Source organism: Hylobates moloch, unplaced genomic scaffold (genome assembly GCF_009828535.3).
Source record: "Hylobates moloch isolate HMO894 unplaced genomic scaffold, HMol_V3 SCAFFOLD_4, whole genome shotgun sequence".
Classification (NCBI taxonomy): domain Eukaryota; kingdom Metazoa; phylum Chordata; class Mammalia; order Primates; family Hylobatidae; genus Hylobates; species Hylobates moloch.
Window position 1 is genome coordinate 87,822,519 of NW_026652279.1, and position 20,709 is coordinate 87,843,227.

The window sequence follows — 20,709 nt, forward strand, 5'->3', positions numbered from 1 at the left end:
TTGTTGAGTAAATCATGGGAATTTTAATAATACAATCTATTATGATAGATCCCTCGGGTAGAAAGGGAAGTCAGAGGTTGTTACAGACATGTTCGCATAGCTCCTGACTCCCATCCACAGCCTTTTTTCAAGGGGTAGCCACCTCTGCTTGAATAGCTCCAGGAACAGGGAACTCACCGCCTCCCAGGGCAGCCCATTTCATTTCCCAACAGTGCACGTTATTAGACAGTGCTTCTCTCCTGCACAGAAATGTACCTTCCTATCTCTGCCTTCTGGAGTCAAATCAAACACATTCTTCTCCCACTCAAGAGCCACTCAAGTATATGAAGACAATAAGCAGGCCCACATATGTTTCCTTTCCTTCAAGCTAAGCGTACCAGTTCATTTCTCCTTGAGCATGCCCTCCTCCAGGAAGCCTTCTCCATATTCCTCCCACAGCCCCCCTCCATGTGATCCCAGAGCCCTCCATGCATAACCGTATCAGTGCATTTACCTCAGTGCTTTTAGAATTCTGTTTAGAATGTCAGTTTTTTTCCTCCTGGGCTGTGTATATCTTTATGTCCTTGGTGGCTTCTCAGAGCCTGGGATATCTATCTGCTTAATTGATGTCTGCTGAATGAATCGAATGAGTGAGTTCTAATTCCTAAACTGTAAAACCACCTCTTCGAGAATGGGCAGGAGCCTCTGCAGCCGAGCAGAGCTGGGGGTTCCATATGCAGATCTGAAAGCTGTAAGACTATTTCTGGCCTCAAAGTCCCAGGGCTGAGATCCTTGCTTTGAAATTCTCTGTAGAAACTTTACACAAGCTTATGAAAGCCATTAGCTTAATCCAAGTCACTAGCATTGGAATCTGAGCCCAGGTTGTTGGCAGGAAAATATAAACACAAACCTTAGCTCTGTGTTCAGGTTCTTCTTCCTCCCTCAGTCATGACTCTGATGTGTGGATTGTTTTGCTACAGGACCTGGAAAACTGATTTGCCCAAAGGAATGTGTACCCTGGTGTCCCTCTCTGTGGAGCATGAGGAAGCCCAGCTCCTGGGTGGCGTGCGAGCAGTGGTGATGGACTCACAGTACTTGATAGAACCGTGTGGCTCTGGCAAGTCGAGACTGACTCACGTCTGCAGGATAGACCTGAAGTAAGTGCTGACTCCCCTAATGGCAGGCTCAGATCTTGGGAGTCTCAGCTTGTACGGCACATCCAGCAGGGATGTCACCCTGATTTCTTATTTCACTGTATTTGTTTCCTCATTGCCATTAGCGTGCTTTCATAGGTGGCTATGTATGCCTCCCCTCTGTCTTTCCCCCTTTCCTGAAATTCTGACATTTCTCCTGCAGCTCTTTGTCTTTCTTTATTTTCTGCTTTATGCCCACTTATGTTTCTGTCTTTCTCCCATGAAACACACACCAGCAACAGAGCCTGACACATAGTAGGTACTCAGTAAATCAGAGTTCCCTTCTTTTGCGTTTCTTTTTGAAACAAGGTCTCGCTCTGTCACCCAGGCTGGAGTGCAGTGGCACCATCAGGGCTCACTGCAACCTCCACCTCCCGGGCTCAGGTGATCCTCCCTCCTCAGCCTGCCCAGTAGCTGGGACTACAGCTGCCCACCACCACACTCAGCTAATTTTTGTACGTTTTTGTAGAGACAGGGCCTCGCCATGTTGGCCAGGCTGGTCTCAAACTCCCAACCTCAGGTGATCCACCCACCTCAGCCTCCCAAAGTGCTGGGACTACAGACATGAGCCACCGTGCCCGACCGTGTATTTCTTTTATGCCTGTCCCCTTTTGCTGCTCCCTCTGGCAGTTCTTTGAGAAGAAAATAACTTACATCCAACCCCTTCAAGGCATGCATGATGCTAAACCCAATTCTTGGTCTGGGTAGACAAAATGGAGTTTTCACAGTAAATTCTGGATTTCATCTGAATCTTTTCATTTTACCCCCAGATGTTGGTATAATTTTAAAGCACCTGATGAGTACTGAAATGACAGCATGAATATTTAGCAGCCAGGACATTTTCAAGGCCCCTGATGGCAGAATGAGGTCCTGAGCCCCTCAAGGCAGCAGCCTGAGCTGTCTGCAGGTGGACTGGTCATCGGGGCCCAAGGGCAGCCCTGTCCACCATGACTAATTGCTGTGATTTGGAAAAAAACTTTCCCACTTCCTTTCTGATTTCTTTCCCCACAGAGGTCACTCCCCAGAATGGTACAGCAAAGGCTTTGGACATCTGTGTGCAGCAGAAGTTGCTAGGATTAGAAACTCTTTCCAGCCCCTCATTGCTGAGGGCCCAGAAACTAAAATCTGAGTTTTCCCCAGTGTGACATCAAACTCAGGGAAGAGGAAACTAAAGTAACGAGTGTGGCAGAGAGTGTGCATGTGAGAAAGCGAGAGAAAGAGGAACTGAAGGACGTGGCTAATGCCTAAAAATGGAAACGTTAAGAAATTGGAATGTTGGAGATGCAAGAATTTCCAAGAACTTTCTTAGCCTTCCTGGAGATGGCTACATCCCTACTAATATAATTTTAAAATGAGGACATTTATATATATATTACTTAAAATTAAATGGATTATTCCTTGTGCATTGCCTAATTTGCTATTTAAAGGCTTCTAAGAAGCGTATACTTAACTGTAAATAAATGTATGTATAGCATATGTACATATGTGTGTATATCTCCATCTTTACTGTATATATGTAAAATACCAATTTTATATAGAATTGTGTGTTTTGAAAAGGACGGTGTCTGATTCAGTGAGTCCCTTCCTCACATAGTTCTTTCCAAGTGGCTCTGGGCCCCATCTCTCCACTGTCCTGTAAGCTGTGCAGAACCTGCTGCTAACACCAAGGTGTGAACATGCCCTGACACCTAACCAAAGATTAGTTAACCAAAGGAAAATAACATTAAAGGAGACTTATGTGTTGATGCTTTGTTTCTGTTATTCAAAAACTGAGAGTGGAGTTCTGGGATAAAGCAAGGAAATAATAATTACTCCTCCTTAAAGCAAACGAGGGGGTAAGAAGTCATTACCAAATTTAAGGCTAGATGAGGAGTTGCGACTGGGCCCAGTAAGAGGGAATTTCAGTGAGATATGGACCACCGGAGTCAGTGAGAGTGACTGAAACAGAAGCGATACCTCTCACTCCCATGCCCACCACTACAGACGCCAAGTCAAGATGAATATCATAGCCTTTACTTATTCACAGCCAAAGGGAGCCCCTGTGTTGTCTCAAGTTTTTATAAATATATTTCGTAATGTTATTAAATGTCATTCTATTTGACCAGTGGCCTATTTGGTCACAGTTAATTGGTGTTTCCTTATTGCACTGAATTCAACTCCAGACACCATACAAAGGGAGATGATGGCCATTCCGTTCATATCCTAGATCATTACAGCTTCAGGGAATTCCTATTTTGCTATGTGTAGGATACTCTTAAAATGTAATTCATTAAACTTTTACAATCTGAAAGACAGGGTTTTTAACTAACATAAGACCAAAACTATGTTCTTTGGTTAGTTTTAGAAAGTATAATCGGGTTTATTAATTCTTAAGTGTTTCTTCACTAGCCAGTCCAAGCTACCTATGTATTTGACCCAACCTTATTTATTATTGTACAGACTAAGCAAATTGACTCCCTTTAGCCAACTGCTAATGGATCGAATGTGCTTTTTATTGTAATTCAACAGCTATGGAGAGAAAGATAACTTATTGTGTGTTTGATTTCAGGGAGAGAGATTTTCTTTGGTCATTCATAATAGAGATTGATATGATTTAGCAACTGGTGTTGGAGAAAAAAAGAAAAGCAAATGAGCGTTTTCAGGTTTTTTTGTATTATATGCATTTATATAACGTTTCTGTGATCAGCAATGTGCAATTATTTTATTGAGAGGAATAAAAAAGCTTTCTATGAGTTTGGTATGGTGCGAGGAAAATCTTACAGTTTGAATTATGACCTAGAAATTTTTCATTCCCATGTCTACCTAAGAAGGTAGCAGCAAATCCATAATTTACCTTTTGGGCAATGCTTTGTGAGCAAATCAAAGTCACTTCTGCCATAGCATCTTGAATTTAACCATATATGCCAGATTACTTTATATGCATCAACAAGATCACCAGTGAAGTTTAATCTAGCTCAACACTGGTCGTGCTCCTGAGATGGGATCCTATGTGTTTGGAAAACGTGATAGGCACACAAGGATGAGTGGCTTTGTATCGCCCAGAGAGGTGCTTGTCCAGATTTCACATGCACATGAATTGCCTGGGGATCTTGTGAAACTGCAGACTCTGCTCCAGGTAATCTGGGCTGGGCCTGAGATTCTGCATTTCTAAGGAGTCTCAGGGATGCCTGTGTTGCTGGCCTAAAACCACACTCAGAAACAAGGACCTAGAAGATCCCTAAAACAGAGTAAGAACAAATGTGATTGTATTTCTGATTCTCCCTCTCTTCGAATTATCTGATATTTTTGTTTTTGTGCACATAGTAATCATATCACCGCTGTCTAACAACACAGTGCATCTTTTTAAAAAAAGGAAAAGGGAAAAAAGGAGAAAAAACGATGCATCAAGCTTGTTTGTCAAATACCACAGTATTTTATTCATTGTTATCTTGCCAATGGAAATAAAGTATGATATTGCATTTAAATATTATATTTATACCTCATGTATATTTTTACCTCAATTGTTAGTGTCAATCATCAATTGTAAATAAATAATTGCCAAGGTAAATAAATTTATATATATTAAATATTTCCTATTTTCTATAAAATAGATGTTGATTTTCATGCTTCATCTTTAAATGGAAAATTTGCTTCATGAGGAAGATTTCTCCCAAGATAGCCTGCCATGACTTTGACTCCTTGGTACCGTCTGTAGTCAATACTGTCATCAAATACAAGGAAGTTGTTGTCAACAGACATTCACTATCAGGCTGGGTGCCTTAACCTGGGTCTAAGGGATTAAAGTGATGGCTGGGGAATTTTTTTCTTAAATTTCATTGTCCTTAAATCTGGAAGTTATAAAAACATATTAATAATATTTTTATCAAAGGTTTAGTAAACTCTTTAGCTACATTTTGTTTTTTAGTTAAGTGGACAAGAAATCAAGATTTGATGAAATGACTTACAGCTGCAGTACTAGATCGTGAAAAGTAGCCACATATGACTCTAAATCTCTTCCCTTCTACCCTTGAAATCTGAGCTTCACTTCTAAAGATCAGCAGAGATAGCCCTTAAGAAAGCCGGGGCTCTCATTCTCAGGCACAGGCTTACAAAGCCACAGAAGTCCAGAAGACCGTATGCCCCTACAAAAGTTGTCCCAACTCTGCTCTCTTCTTATCTCATGCACACCTTCCCCTGTTACTTGCAAGTTTTGCTTTCATAGTAGGCAAAGGGGGAATTCAATGGTGCTTTTTCTCTTCTACATGAAAGAAAAGAATGTGATGGTCATTCTAGCAGCCGCAGGCTACAGACGTCCTGAGAGTATGGATCATATGAATTTAAAGGTGATTCTTGCTAATTACTCTGATCTCATCACCATATATGTATCAAAACATGCAATGACTATGTACCCCACAAATATGTACAATTATTATTTGTCAACTAAAAGAATTTTGAAAAGGAAAAAAAGTTTTTTACATTATTCCAAACACTCTTCATGAAATTCTTAGACATAAAATTGTTCCACCTGTGTCTTTTGATATTTGGTTACAGAAAAACTGGACATGTGGTTCCTTCTCAGGAAGATAAATGTAAAGGTTTAAAACAGACCCCAACCAAATGGAGTGTCACATTCTGACACGAAGGCAAAATCAATGTGTGCTGACTGCACAAGCCGTGAATAAACACCTGACCTTGCGACACTGGAATGTTGCAAAGTCATGAAGTTTAAACAACTGATGATGTACAATTTTTGACATTCCATATACATAGGCAGACTATATCCCTTGTAAGTTTTCTTAAAGACAGTGTTTACTTTCATTTTAATAATCCCACTCATCAGCCTCCTAGATGTCACCTAGTTTATATCCTTCTGGTGCACAGCTGAGGCTCAAAATTCCCAGTAATATTGTATCTCTGCAGAAAACTTGCTTGCATAAGACTTTTATTCACTCAGCACACATTTATTCAACAGTGAATAGGAGTGGGACACAAGTAGGTAGGGGCGTTAATACAAAGAAGACATAATGTGGGGCACAAACTGTGATATACAGTCAATTTTCAGTGTTTGTGGTAGTTCCTTTCTATAAAGTTGTTGTGAACACTGAATTAGTGAATACTGAACCACTGCTCCTAGGAGAAATACAGGATTAGGTTCCTGTGAGCCTCAGGTCACAACATTTTTGTCAACCCATCACTACATAACCTTGTTTTATTGTGTTTCTGTTTAAGACACCTTATTTAATATATAGTTCTTGTAAGTTCGTTATCTGCAGTATTTCTTTATAATAAAACCCTAGCAGAGAAGGATTTAACATTTCCCCGATGCTGGGTAACGTAACTGTAAATTTCTTGGGCTTTCAGCCTCTCAACAGTGCTCTTTTTACTACACTTTAAAAATCAGTTGTCATTTTATGAATCCATAAATTTAGCTGTTTTTCCGTCTTTTCCATAGCTTCTTCATGCACTATAAATGTCACTTCAGCATTTTCCAGAACAGCCTCATGTACATATTGGTGAACTTCCTTTTCTGGATGTACTATATTGTTGATTTATTAACATTGAACTCACACCAATAGCCCTATAACTCAAGCATGAACGAAGCTCATCTAACATACATATTTTCTCCATGAGGCATACTCCCAGCCTTCTTGTACTTAGGAACATTAGACAGCACTTTAGTGCAACATCTGGGGGTCATTTGAAAAGTGAAATTACCACCCAAAAGCGCAACTATTTGAAAAAAGATGGCAATTAATAGACTGTAAAAAGGGCACGTTTATAGTATGAGAGCTGAAACAAGAAGGGAGCGAGCACACTGACCTCAGCTGGGAATGTGCATTCACATCAGTGACTCCCATTTGTTGACACTCTGAAAATGCCCAAAAATGACCATAAAATCACTGCATGTATTGATCTGAGGGTTACAAATAAATGTTAGTGAGTAGATGAATTCACAAATGTAGAATCCACAAATAATGAGAAGGGTCTACACATAAAACACCCAGTGACAGATTACTATGAATTCTACAAGAGCCCAGGGGAGTCAAAGGACAGGACGTCTCACCTGAGCTGGAAGAGCTTGGACTTTATCTGTTGAACAAACTAGAGCCAAGAGGCAGAGAAATGAACTCGCACTAGTTTTGCTGAAAGAGATTTAAAATGGACTTGGAATCCATTAAAACAGACTTGGAGTATTAACAGTAAAACAGACTTGGACTTAAGACGGACTTGGAGCATTACTAGGCACCGGAGCAGGGTTGTAAAGTTACACCTATCTTTGCCAGTGTTCTTCACCCCTTTTGTTTCCACATTAGATGTATTAGAGGTGTCTCACCACCTGCCCTTCCTGAGCTGAAACTAATCCATGATAACTTCCCTTTCTTTTCATTTTATAACTCACTCCTTTCCCCTGTTTAATGTAGAATATTTAGGAAAACTTGGCATTCATTTGATTAACCTCAGAGAAGATACTTTTAAAACCAAAATAACACCTTCGATGCCACACATGACCCAGAGAGAACCAGATCAGTCTAGGTGTTACATGATCCTAAGATGCCAAGAGCTGATAAGATGAGATTACTGGTGAGATCCCCAAGGACAAACCCCAAATCAACAGGAAAGGTTGGGTTGCCAGGCTCATGCCTCCCTCTCTTGTTATCATGCCCATTGCTTGTCATAGGAGGTAGGCTTATCCCAGGGATGAGTGAGTGCTAAGCCCGAACCACTCCTCACTGCCAGAGAAAGTCTTTAATCGGAAGAAGCTAAGCTTGAGTTGCCAGTTTGCCTCTGCCCACAACTCCAGCATGGCCAAGGCATGGAATTAAAATCCTGCCCACAGGCCAGACTAGTCTGTCCTTTCCTGGCTAGCGTGGGCACCTGAGGGTGCAAAGGAGATGCTTTGAGTTGGTAACCTGAATGACTAGTGGTTTTGTTGAGGATGGACTGGCATGATGAAGGGCAGAGTGATCTGTGAATCCAATTAAAAGACTGTTGTAACAGTCTAGGTGAAAAAATGCTTGTGGGCAAAGAAGTGGACAGCTTTTAAAACATATTTCAGAGCTATAATAGAACTAATAAGATCTATATACTAGCTTGTTTTGAAACGGTGGGGGAAAGGAATTATCTCAAAATGACTCTGGATCTTCTAGCTTGGAATATCTTTGTGGTAAATTATTTAACTGATATAGGGACAAAGAAGAGGAGAAGCAGATTCAGGGGGGCAGCAGAGCAGGGAGAGAGCCAGGTTAGAAAGAATGGCCAAATGAGCTCTGATCACACAATGCTTGTGGTGACTGTGAACCATCCAGGTGGAGATACCCAGCAGCATCTGGGCATATAGGTCTGTGATGGTTAATTTGGTGTCAACTTTAGTAGACTGTGGGGTGCCCAGATTAAACATGGTTTCTGGGTATATCTGTGAGGGTGTTTCCAGATGAGATTAGCATTTGAGTAGACAGAGTCGGTAAAGTACAGCTGATCCTTGAACAGCACAGGTTTGAACTGTGTGGGTTCACTTATATGTGGATTCTTTTCGACAAGTATATTGTAAAAATTTTTGAAGATTTGTAACAATTTGGAAAAACTCACAGATAAACCATGTAGCCTAGAAATTTTTAAAAAGTTAGGTATTCGTGAATTCATAAAATATATGTAGACACTAGTCTATGTTATCATTTTCTAACATAAAATATATACCAACAAATCATTAAAGGTTATAATTTATCAAAACGTGCACACAAACACAGACTTACATGGTGTCATTTCCAATTGAGAGAAATATAAACATAAAGATGCAATATTAAATCACAACTGCATAAAATTAATTGTAGTACATAATATACTACTGTAATAATTTCATAGCCACCTCTTTTTGCTATTTCAGTGAGCTCAAGTGTTGCAAGAACTGCTTAAAGTTCCACGTGATGCTCATCATCTCCATGTGAGTGGTTTATCTCTCCAGTAAATTGCATATCACAATAAAAAGTAATCTCTTGCAGTTCTTAAGTGTTTTTCACTGTGCAATATTGTAAACCTTGACTAACACCAGGGGACCCATTCGAAGTACCGCTGGTGATGCTGGAAGTGCTCCTAAGAAGCAGAGAAAAGTCATGACATTCCAAGAAAAAGTTGAATTTCTTGTTATGTACCATAAATTAAGGTCTGCAGCTGTGGGTGCCCATCATTTGAAGATAAATGAATCCAGTGAAAGGACCATTGTGAAAACAAAGAAAGAAAAGAAACAAAAGAAAAGGGAATTCATGAAGTTGTGGCTGCAGCTATACCAGCAAGACATGAAAATCTTAGCACTTTTAGTGAAATACCTTTTAATCATGTATTGAAAATGTAGCTTTTATGTGTGTGCAGGATTGCTACAAGAAAGACATACCTACAGGCTTTAATATAATTTGAGGAAAAGCAAAGTTATTATATGATAAGTTAAAATAAATGAAGGCAAAGGATCTAAACCTGGAGAATTTAATGGCAGCAAAGGATGGTTTGATAATTTTAGAAAAAAGTTTGGCTTAAAAAATGTCATGATAAGAAGATAGGCAGCTTCTGCTGACCAAGAGGCAGCAGATGAGTTCCCAGATGTCATTAAGAAAATCATTGAGAAGAAAGGATATCTGCCTGAACAGGTTTTTAATGCAGACGAAAGTGCTCTATTAAGGAGAAAAATAATGCAACGGAATTTATTAATATTATTAAGAAAGACAAATAAGCACCAGAATTTAATGCAGGAAGGGATAGGCTAACTCTATTGTTCTGGCAAATGCACTTGGGTTTATGACCAGGATTTCCCATATCTATAAAGCTGCTAACTTCAAGCCTTGAAGAGAAATGATAAACATTATCTGCCAGCATTTTGGTTTTAAACAAGGGCTAGTCGAGAAGAACCCTTTTAGTGGATTGGGACCACTAATGCTTTGTCCTGAAGTCAGAAGTAACTTACCAGTAAGGGATTGCCATTTGAAGTTCTTTTGATATTAGACAATGCCCCTGGTCAATCCAGAACCACAATGAGTTCAACACTGAAGGCATCAAAATGTGTCTACTTGCCCCCAAACACAATGTCTCTAATTCAGCCTCTAGATCGGGGGTCATAAGGACCCTTAAGGCTCATTAAACATGGTACTATATGGAAAGGACCATCAATTCTATATAAGAAAACCCCTCTAGGGAAAACATCATGAAAATCTGGAAGTATTACACCATTTAAGATGTCTTTGTTGTTCCAGAAAAGGCCATGAAATACATCAAGCTCAAAACAATAAATTCCTGTTGGAGAAAACAGTGTCCAGATGTTGTGCATGACTTCACAGGGTTTATGACAGAGCCAATCAAGGAAATCATGAATGAGATTGAGAATATGGCCAAAAAAAAAAAGGTGGGGGGGTGGTGAAGGGTTTCAAAATCTTGGATTAGTTCAAGAGCTAACAGACACCACACAAGAGGAATTAACAGCAGATGACTTGATGGAGATGAGTGCTTCCAAGCCAGCTGATGAGGAAGGAGACATAGAAGCAGCAACAGAAAATAAATGCATACAGACAACCTAGCAGAGAGTTCTGCTTATTTAAGGCTGCTTTTGACTTCTTTTGCAAGATGGACCCTTCTGTGAAATGGTCACTGAAACTAAAGCAAATGGTGGAAGAAGGATTGATACCATATAGAAACATTTTTAGAGAAGTGAAAAAGCAAAAAAAAAAGTCAAATAGAAGTCATTATGTATTTTCATAAAGTTACATTGAGTGTGCCAGTCTCTCTTACCTCCTCTTGCACTTTCTCCACTTCTTCCACCTCTGCCACCCCTGAGACAGCAAGACCAACCCCTCCTCCTCCTCAGTCTACTCAATGTGAAGATGGTGAGGATGAAGACCTTTATGATGATCCATCACCACTAAATGAATCGTAGATACATCATTGTCTCTTCCTTATGACTTTCTTAACATTTTCTTTTCTCTAGCTTACTTTATTTTAAGAATACAGTATGTAATACATATAATACAAAATATTTGTTGATTGTCTATTTATGTTATTGGTAAAGCTTCTGGTCCATGGTAGGCTGTTAGTAGTTCAGTTCTGGAGGAGTCTACATGCAAATTTTCAACCGTGCAGGGCTGTGGATGCCTCCAACTCCCACATTGTTCAAGGGTCCACTGTAAATTACTCTCCCCAATGCGGTTGAGCAACTTGCAAACCACTGAGGGCCCTAATAAAACAAAGGCAGAGGAAGGAGAAATTTTCCCATTTTTTCCTCACTCACTACTTGAGCTGGGATGTCTCATGCCATCTTCTCCTGCCTCAGACTGGGATCTACATCACTGGCTTTCCACGGGCTTCCAGACTCAGACCAAATTACAACCCCAGTTTTCTTGGATCTCCAGCTTGGTGACAGCAGGTCATGGGGCTTCTCCATCTCCATAATCATGTCAGCTAATTCCTCATAATAAATCTCCACATATATCTCCTATTTGTTCTGTTTCTCTAGAGAACCCTAACTAATATAAAGTCTGAAACCCAAGGAAATGATCGGTGCCCAAGGCTGGGGCTATATGACTTTACTCACTTAAGTGGTGTCATTCCTGACCATGTACTTAATGATCCAGTGATGCCCAGCCACCCCTTCATGTCCCCAGTGACTACATTGACCTCCCTATCTGGTGGGTCATAGATCACTGATAGCTTAACTCTCCCGCTAGGCTATAGACTTTTAAGGGCATGGATCACGCCTCAATTAACTTGGAAACTTCATCTGTTAGGACCCTTTTTGCTGCATCATTCTATAAGTGTTTGTTAAAATGAACCAGTTTAGGCCGGGCGCGGTGGCTCACGCTTGTAATCCCAGCACTTTGGGAGGCCGAGGCGGGCGGATCACGAGGTCAGGAGATCGAGACCACAGTGAAACCCCGTCTCTACCAAAAATACAAAAAAAAATTAGCCGGGCGTGGTGGTGGGCGCCTGTGGTCCCAGCTACTCGGAGAGGCTGAGGCAGGAGAATGGCGTGAACCCGGGAGGCGGAGCTTGCAGTGAGCCGAGATTGCGCCACTGCACTCCAGCCTGGGCGACAGAGCGAGACTCCGTCTCAAAAAAAAAAAAAAAAAAAAAATGAACCAGTTTGTTAAACAGGACATAACAATGATAGAAGTTGCAAACCTCTAGATTTCATTCTTTTTGTGCCTGAATAGGATTCTGTTGCCTATATATACATTTTCTTTATCTAGTAATCCACTGACAGACACTTAGGTTGATTCCATATCTTGAATATTGTGAATAATGCTGCAATAAAAATGGGGGTACAGATGTCTCCTCAATATGCTGATTTTATTTCCTTCAGATATATACCCAGCTATTGACAGATCATATGGTAGGTATATTTTTAGTTTTTTGAGGAACCTCCATATTGTTTGCAATGGTTGCTGGACTAATTTACATCCCTACTAACAGTGTATGAGCATTCATCTTTCTCAGCATCCTTGACAGCATTTGTTATTTTCTTTTTGATAATAGCCATTTTCACTGGGATGAGATGATATCTCATTGTGGTTTTGATTTGCATTTCCCTGATGATGGGAAGACAAATATCGCATGTCCTCACTCATATGTGGGAGCTAAACAGTGAATCTCATGGAGGTAGAGAGTAGAATGGTGCTTGCCAGAGGCTAGGAAGGGTGTGGAGGGAGGGAGAGACAAAGAGAGATTGGTTAATGTGTAAAAAAACACAGTTAGATAGTTAGATAGAATAAGTTCTAGTGTTCAATAGCACAGTAGGGTGACTGCAGTTAACAAGATTTTAGAGTATATTTCAAAATGGCTGGAAGAGAAGATTTGGAATGTCTCTAACACAAAGAAGTGATAAATGTTTGAGGTGATGGATATGCTAATTATCCTTATTTGATCATTACACATTGTATACAGGTTTTAAAACATCACATACAGGACAGGAACAGTGGCTCACGCCTGTAATCCCAGCACTTTGGTAGGCCGAGGTGGGCAGATCACTTGAGGTCAGGAGTTCGAGACCAGCCTGGCCAACATGGTGAAACCCTGTCTCTACTAAAAATACAAAAATTAGCCGGGTATGGTGGTGGGCACCTGTAATCCCAGCTACTTGGGAGGCTGAGACAGGAGAATTGCTTGAACCCAGGAGGCAGAAGTTGCAGTGAGCCGAGATTGCGCCACTGCACTCTAGGCTGGATGACAGAGCAAGACTCCATTTCAAAAACAAAACAAAACAAAAATCACATATACCCCATAAATAGGTACAATTATTATGCACCAATAAAGAAATTGTTTTAAAATGATAGAAGCCATAGAAAGGAAGCCGTAAGCCAGGGACACTGTGAAGAGTACTCTAAAGCTAACAAAATCACTTCTATCTTGGATTTTGACTACTTTGACCCTCCCCATCGTACAGAAGCTGGAGAAATAGCTTGATATGGTTTAGATATTTGTCCATCCCCTCCAAATCTCATGTTGAAATGTAATCCCCAGGGTTGGAAGTAAGGCCTGGGGATAAGTGTTTGGCTTGGTGCCCTCCTCACAGTAATAAGTGAGCTCTCACTCTGAGTTCACATCAGATCTGGTTGTTTAAAAGTGTGTGGCACCTCTCCCGTCCTTCTGTCTTGCTCCCTCTCTCTTGCTTCCACTCTTGCCATGTGATACACGGCTCACCCTATACTTTCTTCCGTGATTGGACGCTTCCTGTGGCCCTCACCAAAAGCTGAGCAGATGTCAGCACCACACTTCCTGTATAGCCTGCAGAACGGTGAGCCAATCCAACCTGTTTCCTTTAGAAATTACCCCGTCTCAGGTATTTCTTTATGGCAACACAAGAATGGACTAACACATAGCTGGTCTTCTAAAAAGTTAACTGTGATTGTTTCTGAAACTAGCACATGCTGAACACCTGTTTACAACAAATAGGAACATTTGCTTCCTTCACGCATTCAATAAACATGTATGAAGCACTCATTACGTGCTAGATACTTATCTTAGGCATTCTGTGAATAAAAAGATGAATAAAATGAGTGAATAAAACAGACAAAATTCCCTGTTCTCATGGAGCTTATGATCTAGTGTAGAAAGCAGCCAAAAAAAAAAAACCTAAATAAATAATTGACCAGGTAAGTTATATAGGAAAACAAAAAACAAAAGGAAAGAGATGGGCAATGGGAGATTTGCAGTTTTGGGTAAGACGGTGAGGAAACACCCTACAGAGATCCCATTCAAAACTACACCCTGTCAGGGTTTTCATTTCCTTCCACTCCACTCAAATTGCTAAAACTACACTGGTGGGAATTATCAGTTAATCAATTTGCTGATCACCTATGTCTTGTGAAGAAAAAGAAGTTCAGCAACTTAGACACATGCATCCTCTGAGAACTGTCCTTGCTGATGAAGGACGGCCACATCTTCCCAGGCAGTCAGAAAGCAGGGCCAGCAAGGGATGCCCAGACGTGAGAACACCACATGTCCCAGGCCACTCCATTTAATTGTTATGCCTAATGATAAGGGGGCAAGTCATTGGTTGTCCTGATTTCCAGAAATTAGCATGTCCCAATGGCCACCAGATACTTCAGAGAGTTCTCAAGATGAGCACTTCTCGTGTGCCCAGGAGCAGGCCCTGTGGATCAGCTTTGTTGTCCTCATCACCCACCCCGTCACCACTGCCCCTGCTGCCAATGACCCTGTCAGCTCACTGCCTGCTGGGCATATCTCCCGTCTGCTCTCTCAGCACCAACCAGGCTTTGAGAGGAGACCTGATTCTCCCCTTGACATCTCTCTATGGAGCTGGTCTGAGTAGGTAGGTATGTTAAATCCCCATAGCACACCTGAGACTAGGCCGTCACTGCTAATAAGACTCAACTAACACACTAGGGCAAAGTAGAAGTGGAGCATAACTTAAAGCTGCTAAGAGGCTCTTATCTATCCAGCCTGCCCTGCCATCACCTCTATCAGCTCATCCTCCATGCTGCGAAGGAGTGAGCATCTTCACCTTGAAGCAAGGGCCCCAGTGATCCCAAGCCCACCTCACTCTAAGGCAGAGTCCCCCCCGTGTCTTCATAATGTGAGAAACATAGAATGTGATGGCAGGAAAAATGTATCAATTCACCTTGGGAGAAGAGCTACTTCCATCTACTTATCTATAGGGTGTGGCTGGACCCTCTGATTCCAGAAGATAATCACACAATGGGATTCATTTCCCTAAATTCAGTTATCTCATAGGAAACACCACCCCCTTGTTTCCTACGGGCATAGTCGGAAAGCCAGCCGCCACCAGCCCTGCAAAAGTGGGTAGTACTTGTGGCTTCACTGCCTTCCCTTTCTGGGACCTTATCCTCCCAGCAAGGTAGAGCAAGTTTCTCTTTAGTACCACCCTGTTCCGGAACCCCGTTTCTGTGTGTATCAGTCATCTCACCTGCTGAAACACTGACTGATAACATTTTAATATGAATGAGTTTCAGACAGAACTATTTCACTACATATTTGCATAATTAAGCCTTTTATCTCTTTATTGGGAATCAGAGGCTTTGTCTCCTGTTACATGGATTTCAGGCATCAGCAGGTAGGTGGAAGCTATTTTTGGAACAGTGAACAGCCTGAAATTATATGACAACATACAAAAGCCTAAACGTGAGAGTCGACCTGACCTTGTCTTCTAAGATGATTAGGCTGGGCAGAAGGGTTTCTGCCTGCACATGTCCCTCCTTCTCCTGGGAGGGTGGGGAGCTGCGCATTTCCAGGACAGTCTGAGGAGGAGAGATTTGTCTTGAATTCAGAAGAGCTCCTCCTGGCAGCCTTGCTGACATGACCCTTCCTTCACCTTGTTCCTCTTCTCGTATTCCCTTAAAGCTGCCCAAATCCCACCTTTTCTTGTGGAAGAATCCCTAATGCCTTTGTGTTTCGGATTTCCAAGCCCGTCAAGCATTTACTGAAGAAATGCCCAAGATTGTGTGTGGTAAACACTTTGAGTGAATACCGTAATGCACAGCTTTGTCAGAAACTTCCTGCCCAAGGAAGACCTCAGAGAATGCCCACATCACCTGGCAGAGGTGACAGCCCAGGGAGAAGGAAGCACATCTCTAAACAGACACAAGTTGAAGATGTTGTATGAGGAAGCACCCAACCAGGGTGCACTGGACCAAAATATAGAACAACTGGATTTTTGTGCTATTGCTTGGTTTTCCTTGTGGTCCTCCAATTTCTCTGTTGCTACCTCATCTACATATTAAAGTAAGAGGAAACAGGCCTAACAATCAATCCTACGATGAGTAGTTAGAAGCCGCAGATAAAGAGTCCTGTCTTCCCTGGAGACGGGCAATTCAAAATTACTTGGGAGAAATACACTATCCAGTCATCTGAAATTAAATATGTTCTCTAAAGAGCAGCCACTAGCGGGAAACACCATCATCCATCACTGGGCCCTGCTGGAGCCTCTGTCTGTGTGGCTGAGCCTGGGGCGGCACACAAAAGAAACACAGGCTCCAGAACCATGTTTCTCTTCTAGAACCACATAAAACAGAATGCTCAACTCAAAAGAAATTGGAAATGGCAAATGAGCAAATGAGGGCACATTTTTATTTCATTTTCTGCCAGTTTTCAGGGATTCCAGTATAAGCCCACTAGGGTATGCACACAACAAAAAAGACATCAGCCAACCCAATGCAAACATCAAACCAGCCATGCAGCATTTCAAACAAAATGCAGCCGTTATTTGACTGCATTGCTCAATTTTCAGAAAGCTTGTGGCTGTCCTAATCTTCCCATAAATCTCAAAGTTCATATTTTTAAGTCCTCTAGTCCTCATAACTAGATTACTGTTCAGGGCTCAGATTATTGCAAAGCAGGCATCAAGCAGGATACTTTTGCATAAAACAAAGGGATTTTAAACACTAGTACACACAGCAACAGCTGCTGCTTGGTAGAACTGAATGGGAATGGGAGAGGGGCCTTCTTCCTCTGAGAAGATAGAAAAACACTCTGTAATTTTTGTTCAAGGATTTGGGAGTATAAAACAAACAGCTCGTTGTGTTCCCACATTCCATAGTCAAGATGTTCTGCAGAGATTGGAACTAAACTGCTCAAAGTGACATCAGGAACTATGTAAATCAGGAGGACAGCCTCTCTGGGGCTATAAATCTCAGGACAAGGTTAAGGTCATAACCCCAGAACAAGGGAATTCAGACCCCTCTTCTGAGAGACCGAGGGCTGAATACTCGCATACTGCTGGACAATAAGAAAATCCTACCAGCAGCAAGCAGGCATGGCACTTTATCAATGAATTTTCCAAGTGGAAATCTGTGGCTCAGAGAGGGAGAACCATGGTGAACCAGAACTTCAGATCTAGTATGTTTGTACACATTAGGGGAATTTTTTGAGGCCCTGAATGCTATCAGCTCTTTGTCTTCCTGCCTCAGATCATTACCTACCATACATGGAACAAAATCTCCATTAAGGAAAAAGTGAGCAGACAGCAACAATTCCATGCTGACATGGTCTGTCTCTGTGTCCCCACCCAAATCTCATCTTGAATTGTAATTGCAATTGTAATCCCCATGTGTTGGGGGAGGGAACTCGTGGGAGGTGACTGAATCATGGGGGTGGTTCCCCTGTGCTTTTCTCGTGATAGGGAGTGAGTTCTCATGAGATCTCATGGTTTTGTGAGGGGCTTTTGCCCCCATTTTCTCTGCACTTTTCTTCATTCTTCATTCTTCCCCTTCCTGCCACCATGTGATTTATCATGATTGTAAGTTTCCTGAGGCCTCCCCAGCCCTGCTGAGCTGTGAGTCAATTAAACCTCTTTCCTTTATAAATGACCCAGTCTTGGTTATGTCTTTATTAGCAGCATGAGAACAAACACCTGCTATATACCAGGGAATTTTCTTATCTATATATAGACACATATGTACACACATGTATATGTACACATATAATTTGATATTATATACAATTTATGTATCAGTCCTCACAACTCCATACTATTTGTATTTTTTAAAAGAGTAAATTGAGGCACACAAAAGATGAGAGACTTCCCTGAAATCATCACTCAACTGGGACTGAACTCCAGGCAATGTGGTATTTGCTCTGCTGCTGACTTTAGTGAGGAGGGCTCGTCTATGGCAGGACAATGAGATAAACCATCCAGAGTGGAACTCAGGAAGACCCAGGGCAGAATTAGGCTGCATGGATCTTCTAGAGAGTGAAATGAGGAATGTCATTGCAAAGAATCTCCATCATGAAGAAAACACTAAGGGCCAGGAGCCTGCACAGCATGACTTCTGATGAGTGCCGGCCTTAAAAAGGTGATGGGGCACATTTGTGGGGACATCTTCCACTTCTTATTCAGCCATGCAACTTCTGCCCTCCCCAGCACCCCACTGGGAGAGAGAAGATGCTAAGGTGATTCACTGGGGTTCATGGCATTGTTTGCACAGCACATTATTAGCACAGCATTGCCAGGTGTCACACATAGTGTAGCTCCTGTGGGCACACAGCTGGGCCAGTGAGTAAAGCCTCATGTACAGATGAATCTGCCATCCCAGCCCTCTGGCCCATGCATGCTGAGGAGTGAAAGACTACTTGCCTTTTGCTGCAGTTCTCTGACATTTGCACAGCTATTAATAGAGATGTCTTTTGACTCCATTCTGCTATTGTTCCTGTGCATAGAGATTCCTTAGCGCCTAGTGGGAAGGACTGATAAGAGGTGATCAAGATTTCGGCATTTTGGGGTCCCTGACAATAATATCTAACGGCACTAAATTATGTCTTCTTTCTTGAAAATTGGGCAGAATACCAAGTACGAATGCAAAAGATGGGCATAGCCTCTAAGAGTGACCTCAGGATGCCTGAAGCCCAAAAATGCATTGAGGTTTTCAGAGACATTCTGAGGATGCAAAACATTTTTTAAATAATAAAATTAGACTTTTAAAAGCTGTATTTATGCAAGAATAAACAGAAGGAAGGAATAGGCTTCTACTTGATATAATGTCAATAGAAGACAAAAGGAAGGAAAAATTATTTCTTATTTATAGCATTCTCATCTTTCCAGCCATAAAAATCTCCCCTCCTAAAAACATGTAGAAAAAACGTAATGGTGAAGAGGAAGTGGTGTTTTAAAAATACATCCAAAATTTATTTGATGCTCCCCTCTTCAAGAGGTGGGGCTTAATTTTCCTTCCCTTAAGTGTGGGCTTTATTTAGTGACTTGCTTAACAATAGAATATGGCAGAAATAACTGAGAGTGATTCCAAGGGTGGGTTTTCATTTCTCTTGGTTGGATACCTACGAGTGGAATGGCTGGACCATATGGTACATTTTTGCTTAACTTTTTAAAGAACCGCCAAACTATTTTCCAAAGTGGCTGCATTATTTTACACCCCCTCCAGCAATGTGTGAGGATTCAACTTTCTCCAAATCCGCCCCAACTCGTGTTATTGTCAGTCTTCTGGATTAGAGCCTCTCGGTGGGTGTGAAGTGCCTTCTCAATATCCTTCACAGTTCTAAACTTTCAGCAAAAATAAAAGTTCCAAGTGATCACATTAAATGATAGAATTCAATTAACTCAAGTTCTGGTTCTTCCTCTTTACAATCACTATGTTGTCCCTGTTTATTTCAAATTGACAGTTTTAAAAAAATCACAGGGATTGGAAACTGGAATTGAATTATGCCCAGAGCAAAATAGAATAATTGCAAACTTTGACTTACTCTTAGTCTTACTCCCTCTTGAAACAAACTCATGTAGCTGAGTCTGCTTGTGTCAAGGACTGACTATGAGGAGGAGGTTTTCTAAATTAACCTCCTTGTAGGCTTTTGAAATGTTTATTAAATAATAATAAAATATGCTAATTTGAAGTTTACATGTATTCTATCACAACTGAGCAGTGACTGCAGCAATTCATTACAACTTAGGACAATAAACTATTTTACTGAGGAAGAATAATTTGTCACTAAACTATTTAGAATTGCCAGCGCATAGTGATAATAAAAGGCAGTTCAAAGTTTAGTCGGTGTTCTTAACGTTTTTAAATGATCTCAGGTGAGGCAATAATGAACCCTTCCTGCTCATGCCCCAGACAGATGCTCCCACCCCCTTTGTGGTACCCCAGCCCAAGACCATCCCCTCACCCCTGGAGGAAGCTGTGAGCATGTGGGAAAGCTGTGGCTTCTTACTGACTGGTATGTTTTTTAAACCGGAGGAATTGCAATGGTTTAATTATCACCTTTATAAATTGCCAAGGGACACTGGCCATTTGGCAAGTGGTTTCTTATAAAGCAATGAGGGGAGATGGAGAGCATCTTCCTGCTCTTGCCTCCTCAACCCTCTTCTGAAATCCACTTGGGCCTGGGCTTATCCTTATTTGTGCTCTCTCTTGTTTTTATAGATTCCCCCTGTGAATGAAGAAGAGAATGTGCTAAATGAATACACCTTCAATGTGATCTGATCATCAATAGATTTAATCAAGGAGAACAGAAGAGAAGCAGGTGAACGCATTCCAGTACTGACCAAGGTAGGGGTCAGGGACACTAGGGCATCCCTCACACTTAAGCATGCAAATGC

At 41.4% G+C, this 20,709-nt stretch overlaps 1 protein-coding gene across 4 annotated transcripts in view; it reads left to right on the forward strand.

The window, feature by feature from the left end:
* Nucleotides 1-4,759, forward strand: part of STARD13 (StAR related lipid transfer domain containing 13) — a 247,468-nt gene extending 242,709 nt beyond the window's left edge. For 3 of the 4 annotated variants that reach the window (XM_058437674.1, XM_032150500.2, XM_058437675.1), the window contains exons 13-14: nucleotides 960-1,136; nucleotides 2,184-4,759. In XM_058437674.1, coding sequence (XP_058293657.1) covers nucleotides 960-1,136; nucleotides 2,184-2,301 — 295 coding nt within the window. In that variant the 3' untranslated portion in view covers nucleotides 2,302-4,759. The remainder of the gene's footprint in view (nucleotides 1-959; nucleotides 1,137-2,183) is intronic. The other variant, XM_032150501.2, reaches the window with a different exon arrangement.
* The last annotated feature ends 15,950 nt before the right edge of the window (nucleotides 4,760-20,709 follow it).